We start from the raw sequence: 21527 nt of genomic DNA, 5'->3' as shown, positions 1-21527 counted from the left end.
TTAATTGGTGGGGATTAATTTAAAATTTAAGAGATTTTGTTGCAGCAAGATTGGTCAGCCTCATGGGTAGGGTTGCCATCTCCAGGTTGGGAAATACCTGGAGATTTGGGGGAGAGGAGAAGCCTGAGAAGGAGCCTGAGAAGGAGAGGGATTTGGAAAGGGGAGGGATTTCAATGGGGTATAATGCCATAGAGTTCAACTCCCAGAGCAGCTATTTTATCCAGGTGAACTGATCTCTGTTGCCCGGAGATCAGTTGTAACAGAAGAGGAAGAGGGGGAGTTTGGGTTTATACTCTGCTTTTCTCAACTGTAAGGAGTCTCAAAGTGGCTTACAAACGTCTTTCCTTCATCTCCCCACAACAGATACCTTGTGAGGTAGATGGGGCTGATTCTGAGAGGACTGTTACTAGCTCAAGGTCACCCAGCAGGCTTCATTTGGAGAAGTGGGGAAACAAACCCAGTTCACCAAATTGCCGTCCTCCGCTCATGTGGAGGAGTGGGGAATCAAACCCAGTTCTCCGGATTAGAGTCCATGCTCTTAACCACTACACCAGAAGAGCTCCAGCCACGATCTGGAGGTTGGCAACCCTATTCATGGAATTTGAAATCCCTCAGGAAACTTTAGAGTGTGCTGACTTCAGAGAAGCTTCCAACATATCCAGCATCACAGATACAATATCAGAATACCCGAGAAACTTTGCGATCTGCAGCATGGGACATTTTGCCAGAAATCAGGGCTGAAATTAACAATGTGCACCAAGCTTGTCGTCTGTCTTTGTGCACCGCTGATCATTTTTATGCCTGCTCATTTGAGTTTTTCAGAAGTAAATATGAAACGTTAATCAGACTTAGAAAACCTTTGTCGGAAAAGATGAGAGCTAGGAGTACACTCACTTTAGGCCTGTGTCTCTTTTTATTTGGATAGGGGCTGGAATGAGACGATTAAAGGAGGACTGTTTTCAACACTGAGATACAGCTTCTATTTATCAGATAATAAAGTTACCTTGCACTTCCTTCAGTACCAAAGATTTGACACAACTAATGTCAATTCAGCAAATGGGCCTTGGGGCTGCTCCTCCTAACCTTCTCTCGCTCTCTCTGTTCAAGGTATCACTTTCCTCAGTATATCTGCTGAGCCTGCAGGTTGCAAGATAAGTGAAAAAGTAGAGCAACAATTAAGGAGCTGAGTTGGCTCAGGCCCAGATCTTTTCGTTTTTGCTGCTTTTCTGAAACCGCAGTCAAGAAATCAAAGTTAACTGCATGCCATTGTCGAGGGACTGGACAGTAAGGTCCCCATAAATCTCTCCGCCAAAAAAAGCCATTGACCTTTCTCAAATACTCCTAGCAGACAGTACTAGAATGTTTAATACGTAATAGATGAAACCAGCTCTCCAATTTTTGTGATTTTATCAGCAGAAGAGCTAGTGCCGCGGTTAGGGTGTTCAAAGTACATCAGGAAACCACACTTACCATTCCTCTTCGACTGCAAAGCCAACTTGGGTAAAGCTCTGCAGGCATTTCCACACAACAACCCCTCCCCCACCCCCAAAAGGGGTTTTTTTTACTAACTTTACACAAGCACTGGTTCTGTGCAGTAGTGATTGCGTAGTCCCCATGCAAAAGGCGAGGCAGACCTCTGAAAGAGAAGTCTGTGGTCTCCAGCCACCCTTCAGCCACCATTAGTTTCTTAAAGGCAGTAAAACTGTCAGAGCTTTTAATTGACAGGTATTGGCAGTATTACTGGACTGAGGATGGCCTCTGGCTCAGTGGTAGACTATGTGCTTGGAATTCACAAGGTTCCAGGTTCAATACCTGTCATCTCCCTTTAAAAGGCTCAGAGAGTGGGTAATTTGAAAGACCCCTGGAGTGCTGCTGCCAGGTAAAGTAAACAATATTGATCTTGAATCTGATCTTGGTAGACCGAAAGTCTGACTAAGCCGAAGGCAGCTTCATGTGTTTGTGTGTGAGGCGGCTGCGGGGTGTGTGTGTGTGTGTGTGTGTGTGTGTGTGTGTGTGTGTGTGTGTGTGTCACCCATTCATTTAAAAATTAAACATTACCACATCATTCTGAGGTGCAGCCTATAAGGGCTAAGTGCCACTAGGATAGAATTTATGCCAATAATGTCGCCAACAACCCCACTTCATCCCAGGTGAGACAATCAGTTTGCAGCTGTGCTTCATTTGCAGATGGAATTCAGAGAATCACCATAAACCAGAACTTAAAAAACCGGGAATGGCAGTGGAGAACGTAGAAAAACACCAATTTGGGACTGCCATTTGGGAGAGCAGCAGTGGTGTAGTGGTTAAGAGCAAAAGCACTCTAATCTGGAGGAACCGGGTTTGCTTCCCTGGTCTGCCGCTTGAGCTGTGGAGGCTTCTATGGGGAATTCAGATTAGCCTGTGCACTCCCACACACGCCAGCTGGGTGACCTTGGGCTAGTCACAGTTCTTCTGAGCTCTCTCAGCCCCACCCACCTCACAGGGTGTTTGTTGTGAGGGAGAAAGGAAAGGAGTTTGTAAGCCCCTTTGAGTCTCCTTACAGGAGAGAAAGGGGGGATATAAATCCAACTCTTCTTCTTTTATTCTTCTTTTATTCTTCTTAGGCTGAATGAGCAAATAGTCTCCATAACTAGTGTGGATGTTTTGGAGGATAGACTATAGAAGAAGAAGAAGCGTTTGGATTGATATCCAGCTTTTCTCAACCATGAAGAGTCTCAAAGTAGTTTACAAACTCCTTGCCTTCTTCTCCCCTCAACAGACACCTTGTGAGGTAAGTGTGGCTGACAGAGATCTCAGAGAACTATGACTAGGCCAAGGTCACCCAGCAGGCTTCATGTGTAGGAGTAAGGAAACAAATCCAGTTCACTAGATAAGAGTCCGCTGCTCATGACGAGTGGGGAATCAAACTCAGTTCTCCAGATTAAAGTCTACCACTCTTAACCGCTACATCACATTGGCTCTCACATACGGTATTGTATCCCTGGGTCTCTGTTGCCTCCAGGCTGCACTCCAAAATCTCAGGAGTTTCCCAACCTGGAGTTGGCAACCATATCCCTCACCACCAACGGCCAGGGAGAATCTAGCAACCCTATAGTGATCAGTCTTGCCCAGTGGTGTCTACTCAGACTAGCAGTGGTTCTCTGAGGTCCCAAGAAGAAGAGGCCTCTCTCAACCTCATTACTTGAGGCTCTGTACATGGAAATGTGAGGGGCTGAACTGTATGCAAAGCATGGATTCCACTGCTAGGCCACAGCCTCTCCCACAGTCATGGCAGTGAACTTTATGGAAACCCCAAACACATCAGAGGCACTATCAGTACAAATTGGGCCCAACACTGTGACTTGTGGTGGTATGCCATGCTGTTCCCCAGTCTGCCATAACCGCATGGGCAGAAATTGAATGTGGGGAAATGCTAGTGAAGTTAGCCTAGTGTGGTTGTTATTCTGAAAGACATCTCTAGTGGTAATGCCACCGGTAAATGTTGCATCAGGAATCTAGAGGTAATTGTACAACAGTCACAATAAATTAAGATGGGGGAAAGAAATAGACTTCAGGCAAAATAATCGACTCTGCCCACCCCAAGGGAACAAACAGCTTTCAGAGGCAATTACAGTCCTTCAAAGCCATTTACAAGTTGTTCATTAATTATTGCAATGTGGCGGCTTCCGTTTTGTGCACAATTCATTGATTGCAACACGAGAAGTAGCGACGTCATTGGATGAGACTCTTCCATTGATTTCGGCATGGATAAGAATACTGCATTTGCAACCAGTCAGCATCACACAAATCTAGCAAAGAAAATCTGAAGGCTCATATATATGCATAGTCTGAAATTCAAACATGCAGTTTGGGAAATAAAAATCTCCCATGAGACTGAGCCACAAACAGTCTGCATATTAATCCCACTTTAGCTTAGACGTCTTCGTATATTCACTGCAGGGACATAATTGGTGCTGTGTCACAGGACAACTGACTGAGGGATGGTCACTGTTATCCGCAAAATGGACATGTGCATTTTGCCACACAGGAAATGCAAAGACAGATATAACATTAACAGTTCAATCCAGAACAGAGTTACTCCAGTCTAAGCCCATTGACTTTAATGGGCTTAGACTGTCTGTTCTGGATTGAATTGTAAGTGTTCTAAAATTTGACCTTGTTTCTCATGATCTGAGATGTGAAAACATAAGCAAGCCTTTTACAACTTTTTTTCTTATGCCTGTCTAACATTCTAAATCTACACATGTCCCTTCTGGATTTGCCCCAAACATGAAAGCCCTCAGCCTTTTGCTTTTTCTTGATGATAAAATCCTCCAATACACATATCGTCCTGGTGGCCATTTCTAATATTAGCCTGATCTGGATCACTGTAAAGTCTTTCTTGGTCAAGGAGAGTCAATGGCTGACCTGGAGCACATCACTCCAAAACCAAGAATCACTAATGATGCAAACCTAAGGACATTTGCCTCTTAAGTCAGTCCAGCTGAGTAGACCAGTTGGATTTTGAGTAGACATGATTCTGAGTGTGGCTGTCTTCTGGGTAACCAACACAGTGCAAAGAGCTGACACCCTTCACAGAGAGGTGCCAACAGACCCCTTGTGATTGGAAAAGTTGTCAAAAGAGCTGTGTTAGTCCAAAGTGAGTTTGGTCCTGTATTCCACTCAGGGTTGCCAGCCTCCATGTGGTCTCCCACTGTTACAACTGATCTGCAGGCAACTGAGATAAGTTCACCTTGAGAAAATGGCTGCTTTGAAAGGTGTACTCTATAGCATTGCATCTACTGAGGTGGTTGTCAGAATGTCATGATTGACCAAGTTGAACACTGCTGTCATGTCAAGGAGCAACAGCAGCACTGACCTGCCTTAGTCCAGGTGTCTCAGGAGATCACCCACCAAGGCAGTCAGAGCCATCTCTGTCCCATGGCCAGAGTGAAAGTTGGACTGGAATGAATGCAGTGCAGATGTTTCCTTCAGAAAAGCAACCCCTCTCTCCACTACCTTCCCCAGAAAAGAAAGATAGGATACTGGGTGGCAGTTTGCAGGATCCAAAGATTGCTTTTTTTAGGAGTGGCCTTGCCATTGCCTCTTTCAGACCCTCGGGGTTTGTTCAAGAGCATGAATCTCTCCAGAGTGGGCCTTAAGCTTCAGAACATCTGAAAGGTCAAAATGAGTGCTGCTTTTCCTCTGCAGTTTGGTGATGCTCTGATCCCAGTATGTTCTTGCAGTTCATTCAGAGAGGCTCTTAAAAGCCTTTCGTTAAGGCCCTCCTCACACACCACATTAAGCCCCCCCCCCACACCCACATCAAGACAGCCTCTAGTCTAGTCTAGACAGCAGACTGCATCAGTCTTAGATTGTGCAGAACCAACCAACTGTTTGTTCTTTTCAAGTCCAACAGTGGGATCTGTTAAATATAGGTGGTACTCAGAATGAGGCCACTGGATCTGACAATTTGCTGCAAAATTTTGGAAGCAACCTCTTTTTCTCCAATCAGTGGGAGGGGGGTCAAGGTATTTTGCCACTCCAGGCAGATACTGTATGCTGCCCACTGTTTGCTTTGAGCTGAACACCAGTGCTGCTAGAAGCATTGGATAGGTTTGCCTTGGGCCCATCAGGGTGTGTATGGGTCTGGATTGCAACAAAGGATGGGGGTCACATCTGTCACTTCACTTCCTCACATACTACTAATGGCCAGGAATAGGTTGCTCCTTGCTGTGATGCCAACACCTTTCCACCTTGCCTTGGGCCTGGAGAGAAGCAACCCTGCTGTGGGAGATGAGGGTGGGCATCACTTGTGTTTACCTCACACCATACCAGCACTGGTTGTACCTTTAGAATTCACATTGGAGTCAGGCAGTAGCAGCCAAGATCCAACAGGTGACAACTGGCTTGAGCTGTGCCCCTTATTTCCTTCCATAACGCTGGGGTCTAAGAGCAGATGAAGTCCTCTACAGTATCAGCAGTGCTGTTGGAGCTTGTGCTGGATCCAGGTGGCAGCAGCACAGCTATGGGTGTTAACAAGCCCAAGCCATACCGCAGCTTCCTGCCACACCAACTGGGCCCAAATATCATTGCTTGGTGGTGGTGCCCCGAATGGCTACTTGGAATCCTTAGGAAGGAAATTGGCCCTGGAAGAAGGTTGTATTCACAGGTGTTACTTAAAACTGCCTATAATTTACATGTCAAGCATATGCTCAGTAAAGAGGACTGAGAGCAAATGTTTCAGTTCGGTTCAAATGTCCTCAGTTTGATTTTGTTCCTCCTTTGCAAGAAACAAAACTGGAGACCATGGCCACACAGCCCAGAAAACCCACCAGAACCAAAACTGCAGGTCTTTATTTTGCACCAGTTTTCTCTTTGCATGCAGCAATTTTCTTTTGTTGCTGAAATGAACCCAAATCCCAACATTATTAATGCATCAATTGCCCCTGAATAGTGTAAAAAGATCATCTGTGGCAACGACAATGCGGGGAATGAAAACAATGAAAAGGATAGCTGACAAAATCAAGTCAGAGAAAAATTGCTATATTGGACATTCCCTGACTAGAAATCATTTTCTGAACTTTTGATATTGGTGACTGGACTTCCCCCCAACCCCCCACCCCTGGATTTTATCTGTAAACATACTTCATACTTTGGAGTTACTACACATGTTGCATCATAATTAGCATCCTACATCTATCAATTCCTCCTGGATCTCTCTGGCTTGGCTGTTTGTTTAGATTTTTTGTTCTCTTTGTTCCCTGTGAGCTGTATTATTTTGTTCCCTCCTCTTCTCCCATCAAGTATGGTCTTTTCCCACGCCCTCATCAGCATTTCCCTTAAACTCTACCACTCATCTTTTTCCTCTCTCATTTAAAGAGCTCTCTACCACCTTAGACACCAGAGAGATACAGTTTTTCGCATGCTTCAGTAGAAAGCCCAAGAAATGAAGACTGCACAATTAAACACTCACATCAATCCCACTCATTCCACCCCACCCAGAGAGGGTATGTTGAGGGAGATGCAGAAGTCTGCAGCTATTTCAACCACAATTTTTTAAAAAGAGATACATGAGGGAAAGAATTTCTGCTACTGAAACAATGGCCGATTCCACATGGGCCAAAAACAGCGGTGTGAAAACAGTATAAAATGGTTTAAAATGGTGTTAAAGAGTTTACTCTGTTTTCATACTGCTGTTTTTGGCCCATGTGGAATCTGCCAATGTTATATTAATCTGCTGACCCAAGCAAATCTCCAGTGGTACGGGTCAGCCCCCCCCCCCCCCCCGCATTGGTCAGACATCACCTCTGTATTCAGTTCAGGGCACCACAATTTAAGAAGGATATTGACAAGCTGGAACATGTCCAGAGGAGGGCAACTAAAATGGTAAAAGGTCTGGAATCCATGTTCTACAAAGATAGGAGTAGGGAGCTGGGGATGTTTAGTCTGGAGAAGCAAAGGTTAAGGGGTGAGATAGCTATGTTTACATATTTGAAGGGATGCCATGTCAAAGAAGGGAGCAAGCTTGTTTTCTGCTGCCTCAGAGACTAGGATGCAGAGGAATGGATTCAAAGAGCAGGAAAAGAGATTCTAGCTAAACATTAGGAAGAACTTTCTGACTGTCAGGGATGTTTAACAGTTGAATTCACTGCCTCGGAAAGTGGCGGAGTCTCCTTCTTGGGAGGTTTTTAAACAAAGGCTGGATAAACGTATGTCGGGAGTGCTTTCATTGTGTGTTCCTGCATGGTAGGGGGATGGACTTGATGGCCCTTGGGTCTCTTCTAATTCTATGATTCTATAATGTGATTCTATGGTTGGAATTCTGAGACAAGATAATGGGTGAAACCACAGAACTGCTTCCACAGTAGGCAAAGCCAAACACAAAATGGCTGTCAAAGGAGATGGAGCCACATATACAAAGGACACCCAAGTGCAGGGGAGAAGGAGGGTTAAAAATATACTAGGAAACAGGAGTGAGACAGAATAAAAGCAACATAGTGGTGGCAGCTGCTACTGAAAAGGTGTTAGATTGATCTGCTGACCCAATCACATATCCAGTGGCCAATCAGAAGCTCTGCAGGTCAAGTGCCACACCTGGCTCCATCCACTTTTTAAAAACAGTGGATGACTGAACAGGTTTTGGCAGGCCCCATGGTTCCCAAGGGCACCACGCTGAAGACCCTTGACTTATAAAAAAACACTGATTACTGGGAAAGTGTCAGCCATTCTTATATTCAGAATGATGCAGATGTATTTTAATGAGCAGGCCAAAAAACCCCAGGCATGCAGAAATCTCCCCTGCAATCTTGAGGCAGATTTGTTAATGTTGCTTGATGGAATTCAGCCTTTTGCTTTGGCTGGTCATTCAGAAATCAGGGATAGGATTCTGCTCGCCGGGCAATGAAGGTGCTTCAGGAACTCCACTGTGCCTTTCAAAAGTAGCTCAGGCTGAAACAGGGAATCCCAGAGTGTCAAAAGTTCATCCCGCAGCCAAGAATCAGTAGGGAGGACCAATGGTGTGCAATCCTCATAAATCTATGAACCTAGAGTGGTGCTTAATTTTTCATTCAAATCAAGTCCTCTCACAGCTCAGAGCTGTTAAAAAATAATGAATAAACCATGATGACAATCAGGCTGCAAATGGGATATTCCATGGGACAGCTGACAAACTAGCAAAAAGACCCCTGTGGGTGCTGAGGCTACAAGGCACAGTAAAGAAGAATACGCGACTGATCAAACAGAGCACTACCAGCATCTAATTAAGACTAAAGGCTTAGAACAAAGAAGATGAGAAGGCTAAACTCAGTTCTACAACCAGCAAAATGAGCTCGTGTGTCTTCATGTTCTGTTTATGTCTCGACTGCCCGGATGATTCAGAGTGGACTGGGAAGTTTCCCTGCAGGAAACCCATCGAAATGGACTGGAGCTTACACAGGAAAAACACGCTGATGGATTGGGTCCCCAAATCCAGATGAAATGCAAACATCCAAGTACACATTCTACACTGTCTTTGTTCAACATGGTCCCACAGTTAGAAGGGACGTTTCTGTAATCATTTGATCGCCTCTTCTATACAACTCACCTGGCAGCTCTGAGATTGGCTGGGTTAAAATTTAGTATAAAGCCCTAACTGAACAAGTTTGGTGCACTGCAATGGCTTTCTATGTAAATAATGCATCAGTGGATGTGATACCTAGGTAAGCTATAGTTAAATAGGGGGGCCATTTCTATTGGGACAGCTGTGTGTCCTACTAGTCATAATCTTGATATCAGGTAAAGTCCAGACTCGCAGAGCAAGATGGATCAGAGGCGTAGCTCCAAGGGGAAGGGGGGGCGTGCAACTCACTGGGCGCGCCCCCTGTGGGGGTGTGGCGGGGCATTCCAGGGGCCTTCCAGGGAGGGACAGGGGTGGAGGACGCACTGGGCACTTTTCTCCCTTGCTACGCCTCTGAGATGAATGCCAATCTTAATTCAATGGCTTTGATATCAAGAGTGTCTGCCTGACATATGACATCATTCTCTCCCCTCCTGAATTAAAAAGGACTAGCTTTAGACAATGCCCCTCCTGAGGGCACAGCCACTTGAATCTGGTTCACAACAGCCCAACCTTGAGACTGTGCTCCTGACTCCAGCCTCACAAAGAACTTGCAAATGTCTGCACCCCGATTTCATCAACCAACCAGCTAAATTGCCCTGTACCCTTCTTCCCCAAACGTTAACGATCTCAAACCTCCTGTCCAACTATTACGGGTTGTCAAAACTCCAGATTTGCTTTGTTTTAACAGTCTAAGCTCATCAAGATGATGACATCAGCACAGCCCCAAACTCATCAAGTTTTAGGTGTTCCCAGGTCTTAATCCAATCAAACCATTTTCCACAGCATTGTCTGTGCCTGGGAACAGAATTTTGCTTTGTCCTAGGAAGACCACCCCTCTTATCATTGCCAAAGGGTCAATTTTTTCTATAACTAGATCCCCAAAATCCATGGCAAATCGTCCTTGGACTTCTTCCTTGAGTCAGACATTATTTTCCTGCGAGAAGCGCTGGCTGCTTTCTTCTCCTCAAACCTCTTCTGGACTAGTAAATATCACTCTCCCTTCAATGACCTCTTCTGTTTCCGCTATTGATCATTTCTCTATTTGCTACCCTCATTTTTCTCAACCATGAGGAGTCTCAAAGTGGCTTACAATCACATTCCCTTCCTCTCCGCACAACAGACACCTTGTGAGCTAGATGGTGCCAGAGGTATACCTAAAGAAAATGGTGCCCAGGGCAAGCACTAAAACTGTGCCCCCTGGAGGGAGAGGGCAGGTGGCCCAAAAGAGTGAGGCTGGTCAGCGAGGCACAACCTTCACATAGGGGTCCCTTCTTGGACTTTGAGGGATTCTTCTGAACATTCTTGAAAGTTGAGGCACATCACTTATGTGTGTGTGGGTGTGTGTGTGTTGTTGTTACAAATTGGCATATTTTTGTACGACATTCATACAAAAGTTTAGCCTGAAAAGCAAGCGCATTACATTTCCCATTCCCAAGCACCCCTTTGAATGAGCAGCAACAACAGATTCTCTCCCCTTACACATCTAACATCAATACAAGCCATTGTTCTCCTTTTCAAACATCCACCTTTCTAAGTTCCATGGGTTATAAGAGAGCAAAGCTATTTGTTGAAAATAAATGAGATTCACGGCAAAGGGGAGTGGGGGTGGAGAAGAGGGGAGCCCCCGATGGCAGCAGCCCCAGCAGGTTTTTTTTAACTAGTTGGCAGGCTGTGATGTGCGGGAGGCTGTTATGTAAGCTTTGCAGCACCAGAGGTTTATGTAACAATAGAGAAGCAAGCAATTTGCAGACGTGGACGTGGAGAGAGTAGCTTTGTGTGCAGCCACTGGGGAACTAAGAGCAGAGTCCCTGGGTAGTGGCAGGGTTTGATGGGAGTGGGGAGAAACCAGATCTCAGTCTGGGACCCTCTTCGAATATCAGGGTTCACACCGCAGTTATGTGAAGGATATTTTTACACGAGAAAAGTCCTTGGAGCATGTGCACAGTATTTTCTTCTTCATCACTGTGTAACCTCAGTCTGTCTACATCAGGGGTCTGCAACCTGTGGCTGTCCAGATGTTTGTGGACTACAATTCCCACCAGCCCATGCTGGAATGGACTGGTGGGATTTGTAGTCCATGAACATCTGGAGAGCTGCAGGTTGCAGACCCCTGGTCTACATATACACCTGTTGAGGTCTGCCTCCTTTGTGGCCAGCCCGTGACAACACCAGGTATAAACCATCTATTCAGAGCAACAGGTTTACAATACTATCCAATGCACAGTTACTTCCATCTACATTTATTGATTTCAATAGGCTTAAAACCAGTGGTGGGATTCAAATAATTTAACAACCCTGGTGGTGGGATTCAAATAATTTCACAAATGGTTGCATACAAGCACTATTGTAACAACCGGTTCTGCCGAAGTGATGTGAACCTGCTGAATCCCACCACTGCTTGAAACACAGTAGCTGTGGTTTACAATGCAATCCTAAACCATCTCATCATCATGTCCATATAAGTCTATCGTAGTCAATGGGTTTAGAAGGGTATAACTCTGTTCAGGACTGTACCATGCCACGTTTTCTCAACTTTTCCAGTTGCTCCCTCCCCAACTAAAACTGGAAGCATGATTCATTTCAAACACAACAGAAGAATATTTATTTTCTCAATCAGATCCATAGAGAAGGGCAAGGCACTGCAGAATGGCTCAATTAGTATAGTCCTCCTTTGCCTAGTTACTCAGGGCAGGCTGAGAAATGGAGCTGTGCTCTTGGGCATAGGATTATGCTTTCTGAACAATGGCAATGCTTTAGGGATTTCCCTGCTCTTTTCAGCTGTTACAAAGACTGTGTCATGGAACACATGAAGCTGCCTTATACTGAGTCAGACCCATCCCTATACTCATACAGTACTGTCTGCTCTGCCTGGCAGCAATTCTCCAGGGTCTTTCGCATCCATTGATCCTTTTAATAGGAGATGCTGGGGACTGAACGAGGGATCTTCTGCAGGCCCACCATTGAATTAGAATCATAGAGTTGGAAGAGACCCCAAGGGCCATCAAGTCCAACCCCCTGCAATGCAGGAACACACAATCAAAGCGCTTCCGACATATGATCATCCAGTCTCTGTTTAAAAACCTCCAAAGAAGGAGACTCCACCACTCTCTAAGGCAGTGAATTCATAAGAACATAAGAAAGGCCCTGCTGGATCAGACCAGAGTCCATCTAGTCCAGCACTTTGCTACTCACAGTGGCCCACCAGGTGCCTTTAGGAGCTCATGTGCAGGATGTGAAAGCAATGGCCTTCTGCTGCTGCTGCTTCTCCTGAGCACCTGGTCTGCTAAGGCATTTGCAATCTGAGATCAAGGAGGATCAAGATTGGTAGCCATAGATCGACTTCTCCTCCATAAATCTGTCCAAGCCCCTTTTAAAGCTATCCAGGTTAGTGGCCATCACCACCTCCTGTGGCAGCATATTCCAAACACCAATCACATGTTGCGTGAAGAAGTGTTTCCTTTTATTAGTCCTAATTCTTCCCCCCAGCATTTTCAACGAATGCCCCCTGGTTCTAGTATTGTGAGAAAGAGATAAAAATTTCTCTCTGTCAACATTTTCTATCCCATGCATAATTTAATAGACTTCAATCATATCCCCCCTCAGACATCTCCTCTCCAAACTACAGTCCCAAATGCTGCAGCCTCTCCTCATAAGGAAGGTGTTCCGGTCCCTCAATAATCCTTGTTGCCCCTCTCAGCACTTTTTCTATCTTTTCGAATTCCACTGTCGATGCCCTGACAGTCAGGAAGTTCTTCCTAATGTTTAGGTGGAATCTCTTTTCCCGCACCTTGAATCCATTACTCTGTCTCCTAGTCTCTGAGGCAGCAGAAAACAAGCCTGCTCCCTCTTCGACACGGCATCTCTTCAAATATTTAAACATAGCTTTCATGTCCCCCCTTAACCTTTGCTTCTCCAGACTAAACATCCCCAGCTCCCTAAACCTCTCTTCGTAGGTCATGGATTATAGCCTCTCCCACTCTGGATTATAGCTCCTCTACTCCGTGAACTGATGCCGTTGTCCATTATTCAATACCTACCGTGTTTCCCGGAAAATAAGACAGTGTCTTATATTAATTTTTTCTCCCAAAGATGCGCTATGTCTTATTTTCAGGGGATGTCTTATTTTTCCGCTCCACAGCTGAATGCTCTGGTCGATGGGCATGCTTCCAAACAAAAACTTTGCTATGTCTTACTTTCGGTAGATACTTTATATTTAGCACTTCAGCAAAACCTCTACTACATCTTATTTTCAGGGGATGTCTTATATTCGAGGAAACAGGGTATATATTCTATGCTCCCAGCATTATTCTAGGCAGCTTCCAGCTAAGAACAATTAAAATAATGAAAATCACAAAAGGAATCCAAAGCAGCAATGAAAACAACAGACCAAAACCAGGGTAGTAAAAGGAGGGATGGGTTTAAGATACGGTAGCTGGCCATAGTGGTCAAAGAGGGGTAGGATGTATCTACCATGGTGCCTCAGTGGGTTGGAGCCTATGAACTGGGAGCAGAAGGCATTCACAAGATTTTCACACTCACAAATCTTTTCCGCAGCCTCCTGAGGTGTGAAAAAAGCTGATACTCAAAGTTATGGATAAAATATCTTGGGGCAGGGAAGGCTACTGTGAAGAGGAAGAATTAGGCTACATTGACCGCAATCTCTGTTTTCCTAGGGGAATATCTTGCATTAGTGGAAACAAGGAAGGGTAATGCTGCATGATGCCCCATCTTTACAGTCCCACCCCCATGCCCTTTTTGCCTTTTGTCCTTGGGGCTCTTGCAACTTTGACAATCAGCTTTTTGGGGGCTCTCAGTAGTCTACTGGGGAACGGGGGTACATTCATGAGTGCTCTGACATCCCCGGTCCATGTGGCCCAACCCTGAAATTTGTTCAGAACTTTGTATTTTGCTTTTATAACATACAAACATGAGAAAAGGAACATACCAATACCAAGCTAGATCCACAGATGCAAAGCAGTGGCACAGCGTGGACTGCCAGTGCCCAGGGCAAGGCAAGTATTGCGCCCCCTAACCCGTGGACCATTAGCACTCCCTGGTTTCAAACAAGGACTCTGATTAGAGTCCACCGCTCTTAACCACCACACCAAGTGTGTCCTCAAAATGGTTTTTAAGCACCTTAAATAAAATAAGGTTTTTAAAACCCTCTGATCCTCCCCCCCCCCCCCCCCCCGTCACTGCCAACTCCATTTCGCCCCAAGGACTGTGAGCTCCCTTATCTGCCCTCTGCCCAGACACTTCTTGAACTCCAGTGTGGCTGGTGAACACTTTCATGCAGCAGCAATAATGAGCTCTGAGTGTTTTTCCACTTTGTCACAGGGGAGGCACCCTCAGGCCAGGGAGTGAGGAACTGGGCCCCAGGAAAAAAGGGCCATCCCTGGCGGCCAAGCATGGCAGATTGGCTGTGCCACCAGCACTGAAAGCACTCGGAAAAATGTGCACCAAAAATGTGCAAAACCACAAGCGCCATGTGGAGAAGAGAGCTGGTCACCAAAGCACTTTCCTGGCCAGTGGGGAAAAGGCCAGAGGCCCTCCCCACAGGCAAGCCAGAGCCCTGATCTTTCCTGCCACTTCATCAGGAGGCCTCAAAAGTGGCGAATCAGCCAAGGCCAGCCCAAGTGGACAGGATTGCTCCGCTGGACAACCCCTGCCTCGGCCCATCTCACTGGGGGGCCAAATGCATAAAGGTGGCTTCAACCAGGGACTGGCTGGCCCCTGCTGGCTGTGCCAGATGGGCAGATGCAGGCAAGAGGGCCACTGCCACTGGCATGGGATGATCTGACAATGCCTCCAGGGCACCGCCACCAGAAGAGTTGCGCTCGGCCACCGTCACTGATCCAAGTGCCCAGACCAGCCTGTGGCATCCAGCAGATCCTGGTGGCCAGCCTGGCCAAGATTGGTGAGTCCTGGGCGGCATTCCCTCCCCTCCCCTCCCTCTCCAAGGGTGCCTCACTCTGGGGGTCTCTTTCAGACACTTCTGCAAAAGGATTGGGCCAGAGGATATTACTGCAGGCCACAACTTTTTTGCCTTTGGAAATGTTGCCCCCCCTAAGAATTTTGCACCCAGGGCAATCACCCCTGTGGCCCTTCCCCTGCCACTGACAGAATGGTTGCCTATATCAGAAAAAAAGCTGGTCAATAAGGAAAAGGATAAATAAGCAAGTATGAAATAACTGTAAAATCAACTGAAAATAGGCATGCTACACAGTGTGCTGTGAAACATGAATTTAATTAGCAATAAACATTAACAACATGAAAATGTCCGTTTGAACAACCCATTCAACGGGTGCTCCAGTTCCATATGAATAAGTACCAGGTGGAGATCTTAGGAGTCCTCTACTACCTCGTACTGTAGGAGAACTAATCATATTTTATGACCTTATTATAACACGTTCCATAATGATGGTGGTTTCATTTTTCAAGGCCAATGTCTGCCCCTCTTGTGGAATGCTAGTTTCCTTCCCCTAGCACAGTTTGGAAACCAATGATCTAATAACAAGAAACCATTTGAATGTCTTGACGTATTTTAGTGCCTGGGGGTCCTGGGGATCTGCAGTCTTGTTGAATGTATAGGCAATTTTGGCATTTTAAAAATATGCATTGAGGCAAAATTTCTGCACTGGAGGTAGGGGCCAGGGAGGCTCCCATAATTATGATTGATCTCCAAAGAAAGCAGTTTCTCTGGAGAAAATGGCTGCTGCGAGGGTGGACTCTAGGGCATTATTCAATGGTGGGATTCAAATCATTCAACAACCGGTTCTGGTGGTGGTATTCAAATAATTTTACAACTGTTTGTTTACAAACACGGTTTTTAACAACCGGTTCTGCCAAAGTGGTGCGAACCTGCTGAATCCCACCACTGGCACTATTCCTACTGAGCTTCCTCCCCTCCATGGTTACCAACTTCAAGGTGGGGCCTGGAGATCCCCTGCTTATTACAGTTGATCTTCAGATAACAAAGATCAGTTCCTCTGGAGAAAACAGTTGTTGTGGAAGGTAAATTCTATGGCCTTGTGCCCTGCTGAGTTCCTTGCTCTCCCCAAGCCCCAGACTCCATCTCCAAAATATCCAGGGATTTCCCCACTCAGAGCTGGCAACCCTACTTCCCCCAAGTCTTACCACCCCCGACCTCCCCAAATCTTCAAGAATTTCCCATGCCAGGGTTGGTAAACCCCGGGTCAAGGGAATCACAAAATGGCTGCCATGATGTGCTGGGCCAGTCCCAAAATGTTGGAAGATTTACATCCTCCTGTAACATAGGCAGTCGTAATTGACTGGGTAATCACTGCTGACCCAAGAGTTTCTTGGTTCTTTTAAAGAATTTTCTATTCCAGTGAGAGGCAGGATTGGCCCTTTGCTTGTGGGGGGAAAATGCTTTGATGAAGAAGCAAAGAGCATCCACAAACCTATCGGCTGACACCATGGGACTCACAGCATGACATGGAGGTTAGCGCACCAAACCGCAATGTCACAGAGTGGCTGCAAAGCCATGTCAAGCCTACTGACTGCTATCCCTTCCTTTTGGTCCATGTGGGAACAAATGGCACTGCAAGACGTAGCTTTCGGGACATCACGAGGGATTTTGAAGCTCTGAGAAGAAAACTGAAGGATCTGGATGCACAGGTTGAAATTTCATCTCTACTCCCAGTTGAAGGACGCAGCCCGGGGAGAGCAAGAAGAATAGTAGAGGTGAACAATTGGCTTTGCAGGTGGTGCCGCCAAGAACATTTTGGCTTCTTGGACCATGATCTGTGGTTTCATGAAGATGTCACTCTTCAGGATTTAATGGTGTCTACCCACTCTGTAGCAGATACATTTCTTGGTGCAGGGTGGCTGCATTTTGTCTCCATAGCACACATATGTAACACTTAGACATCAGGAAGTTCATAGCCTGCCACACTGTATTTTGCAGCTGCTTAGCTCAAGTTGAAATTGTTAGGACCAAATTAACAGCCACTGAGAGGCTTCACTACGTCCACCCCTCCCTCCCTCCTGGGAAGAACAATTCCTGTGGCTTCCTGCTACTGCCCACTGACACGCAGCTGCATAATGACGTCACTTCAGGTGCAATGCGAAAGCACCATTATCACACCAAGGGGATGCTCTACCACTGTCCCGAAAACTCTACGGAAAGGCAAGTACTAGAATGTCTCCACTCTGCCCCCGTGAGATGCCGGCTCGTCTGCTTTGTGCCAGAGGTAAGATTATTTTGTGGGGATGCAAATCACTGCCCCCTAAACCTGCCTCTTAAAAGCTCCCATTAGCTGTTAGGAGGGACCTGGCAACCTTAGAAGCACACCATAACAAGTGTGAGGCCAAACTAGACCCAGTCATCAGCCAGAGAAGGAACAGATGCTGGGAGTACAGTTTAATTATAAAATATTTAATTGTTTAGGAGATCAAGATTTTAAAAAAACAAGATCCTGGACAGTACAAACCTATCCATAAAACAGAGTCCAACCATTTAAAAGTTGAAAAGATAAAATTCCTAATTAAAAGCATGAGGAAAAGAAACTGCATTTCAGTCCACCACCTAAAAGAAAGTATGGTAAAGTGGGCAGCAAGGGAGCCTCAGGAGGGACGTTTCAAAGGCAAGGTGCCAGAACTGAAAAAGCCCTGTCTCCGGTTGCCATCTATCTCACCTCTGAAGGTGGGAGCACAGAGGGTACTGCTTGAAAGACAGCTCTTAACTGACAGGCTGGATAGTACCAGAAGAAATAGTCCTTCAGTTAGCCTGAGCCCAAGCTATTTAGGGCCTTAAAGGGAATCAGCACCTTGAATGGTGCCCAGAAACAGATGGATAACCAGTAACCATTTCTCCCCTCCGCCAAAATGAATGTTATACCTCTTCCCAGTTGCCTGAGAGATTACCAAAAAGAAGGGAAAGAACATGTTGGCCTTTATCTCTGACCATAAGAATAAGGTCTGGAGGATGATCATCCCACCATTTTCATCCAACAAAGACTACTACTGAGGGAAAATAAGCTAGGTCCAACAGTATATTTGATCTCTTCTCCTGCCTTTTCATCTGCAACCCTCTTTCCCCACACATCTTGCCTGTTTAGATTGTAGCAGGGCCTGTCTCTCTTGATGTGAATGGTTTCAGGAGAGTGTTATTGAGGAAATGTGATAGAAATATAACAAAGAAACAAACACTGGATAATTACTTTATTTCTTGCACAACTTTCTCCAGAAGAAGCAACACCCTCTTGGCTTTTAAATCTGTGTAAATAATGTCTTACACAGTGAACTGAGCTGATGTGTAACAGGTTGCCAGCTCTCAAGTGAGACATTGGTGGAAATTTGTGAGGAGTGAAGTCTGGGGAAGGTGGGGTTTGGGAGGGCAGGGATTTCAGTGGGGTATCATGCCATAGAATATATCTCCCAAAACAGCCATTTTCTCCAGGGTAACTGTGATAGAATTGTGCTGTAGATCTAGCAGCATCACACCTACATGTTAAAAGGGCCTTTGATCTCCGAATGGGGGAACCAAAAGGCCATGGAAATTTACCTAGGACAGGAAGATGCCCAAATAAGGCACTTCAAAGGCTTTGGGTAACCTCGTGGCAGGTATAGGAGTTTTCTTGGACAGTAGAGGACAAAGACCAGGGTGATTCTACCATGGCCTAAGCTTAGATCAGTACCTCTTGGCAGGATGTCCCAACAGAACTGTAAGAATGTATTCAGCTGAGCAAGCTCTGTAACTGCATTTATGTTTTATTTCTTTTATTTCTGTTTTTCAATAAATCTTTGAGAACTCAGCTGGCCTGGAGTCATTGAGGGGAAAAGAACCCGGGATCGAGGTGAGATAAGCGTGGCTCTCCCAAGCTTGATCTCAGCCTCAATTGCCATATAGTAACTGATCCCAGAAACCCCAGCCACCACCTGGAGGTTGACAGCCTCAGTAATAATTGGGAGACAAGCAGTGGTCAGGCAACAATCCTTGCTTGGGAAACTGAGGTGTTTTCAAAGTTACCTTGCCTTCACCTGTACACTGTTGGACGGGATATATCACAGGTCATCAGGCCTACATGACAATCCAAATTCTAAGAGTTCCTTCCCAAGACACCCTTCTTCAGTTCCTGCTTCAGACATTCCTTCCTTACCTCATCAAATGGAGCTTCATCCTCACAATTTTCAAGCACTCTGGTGTAGAAGGAGAGGCCTACGGAATCCAAAGAGAGAAAAGCAATTAGCCTGTGCAGAACAACACAAAACTCAAGTGAACTTCGTAAAAGAGCTTCCAGAACAAAATGGGTTTCCTTGAAATATCACACTTGGTGGTTAGAACAATAATATAAAAGCTGCCCTGCTGGTTGGTCCAGTCCAATATTCTGTTTCATTTAGGGCTGCCAGGTTCTCCTTGGCTACTAGTAAGGGATGGAAGGGTAGAGCCCTTCGGGGATAGGGCGGTATATTAAATCAAATAATAAATAAATTTAAAAACAAACAAACAAACAAACAAACAGAGTTGCCAGCTCCAGGTTGGAAACACCTGGAAATTTGGAGACAGAGCATGGGGAGGATGGAGACCTTAGGGGGCTATGACGTCATAGTGTCCACTCTCCAAAGCAGCCGTTTTCTCCAGGAGAACTGATCCCTGTCATCTGAAAATGAGCTGTAATTCTGGAAGACCCTCAGCCCCCGCCTGGAAGCTGGCATTGCTAGTTTCACACAGGGACCAACAAGTTGCCCAAGAGGGCCAACAGACAGGGCCCAGTAGCCAAGTTTTTCCAGGGGTTGCCTCTGCATGTGGAAATTCACTTTAATCATCTTGGCTAGCAGTCACTGGTAGGCAGAATAAACATTTAATAAACAGTATAAACATTTAATAAAATAAAAAAATAGCGTGGAATAACTTCCAAAGTGGTTGGGACTGTTATCAAACTAACAGCTTCTGGTGAAACAACAAGTAATGTTCTGGGTTACGCAGAACTCTTTGACAAACAAGAAGGAAGGGAGGATGCTATTTTTAAAGCTTGTGCTCAGGAAAATAAAAGAATTCAGAAAAGGTTCAGCAAAGACACCGTATAAAATAGCAAAGTCTGTCACAAAAAGACATAAAAATAATTCTGTTCACTACTTTAATAGCGAGGCTTGAATTAGGATACAATTAGACGTGTCAATAATGTAGATAAAAAGGAAGACAAAAGGAGAGAAGAAACAGTTAGTCATTCAATCTCTTAAGAAACTTTAAAGTCAAATGACAAGAAAACACTAATTATAAACCAGGGAGAGACCAAATTTAGAAATAGTTCTTCAGCCACCTCAAATGGTAGAATATGAATAACAATAATAATAATAAAACAAGAAAATTTCTGGTGAAAAAAATTCTCCCTTTGCAACAGCTGACTGCAAGCACAACTTAAAGCATAAGAACATAAGAGCGAGCCTGCTGGATCAGACCAGAGTCCATCTAGTCCAGCACTCTGCTACTTGCAGTGGCCCACCAGGTGCCTTTGGGAGCTCACATGCAGGATGTGAAAGCAATGGCCTTCTGCCGCTGCTCTTGAGCACCTGGTCTGCTAAGGCATTTGCAATCTCAGATCAAGCAGGATCAAGATTGGTAGCCATAGAGCGACTTCTCCTCCATAAATCTGTCCAAGCCCCTTTTAAAACTATCCAAGTTAGTGGCCATCACCACCTCCTGTGGCAGCATATTAAACGCAGGATGGTGCATTCGTTCAGCCTGGGAAACTGATCCTCCCCAGTCACGGGTCCCCTGCCCCCACAAAGAAATTGCCTACGGGGTCTGGCCACACCTGGTAATGTCACCATGCCCCCTAATGAGCAAGGGTGCCAAGTGCCCCACATCCTTGCAAGTGATTCACCAGGTCATTGCTCACTTCTTTGACCTGCTGCTAGGAAGCTGCTTGGTGGGTGTGGCTGTGCTCATGAGAGAGCATAATGATTTCAGACTTCATTCATCAGCATCCGTGGGGACTCCTCAGCAAGATTTTGGAGAATAAGCCCCAGTGGAACCCACTTGCCGACATCTCATTTTTGAGCTATTTGATCAGACTCATTTGCTAGAAATGCGTCAAAGTTTGGGAGCCTGAGAGCAGGAATGGGAGACCCTGCCAGTCTGGAAAGCATCGAGGTGACCGTGTGATGGATTTAGACTGTCAGATGCACCATGGGGAGGAATTGGTGTATTCCATCAAGACGCACAGATAAATCTACACAACTTTTTTATTATTATGTCACCAAGCCTTCTCTTTGATCTGCTCTTTCACACAGCTGGGGAGAAAAGGTTATTAAAATGCTAATGTTTAAACCACCAAATTCAAATTAACCCTCTGGGAAAGGGAGCCGGCTTTGAAGAAAAGTGTGATTTTTCCCTTCATTTTAATGTTGTCAAGCATGTCTCATTTTTAAAGCTGCCAACTCTGGGGTTGAAAAATTCCTGGAGATTTGGACGCGGGGCCTG

The 21527-nt window shown here is 45.5% G+C and overlaps 1 protein-coding gene across 10 annotated transcripts in view; it reads right to left on the bottom strand.

The window, feature by feature from the left end:
- Positions 1 to 21527, bottom strand: part of OTOF (otoferlin) — a 184287-nt gene that overhangs the window by 143359 nt on the left and 19401 nt on the right. For all 10 annotated transcript variants that reach the window (XM_048516644.1, XM_048516639.1, XM_048516670.1 and 7 more), the window contains exon 2: positions 19204 to 19262. In XM_048516644.1, the coding sequence (XP_048372601.1) occupies positions 19204 to 19262 (59 nt within the window). The remainder of the gene's footprint in view (positions 1 to 19203; positions 19263 to 21527) is intronic.

This window comes from Sphaerodactylus townsendi, linkage group LG01 (genome assembly GCF_021028975.2).
Source record: "Sphaerodactylus townsendi isolate TG3544 linkage group LG01, MPM_Stown_v2.3, whole genome shotgun sequence".
In the NCBI taxonomy this organism is placed as follows: Eukaryota; Metazoa; Chordata; class Lepidosauria; order Squamata; family Sphaerodactylidae; genus Sphaerodactylus; species Sphaerodactylus townsendi.
The sequence above is the reverse complement of the archived record's forward strand: the minus strand, read 5'-3'. Positions and strand labels throughout refer to the sequence as shown.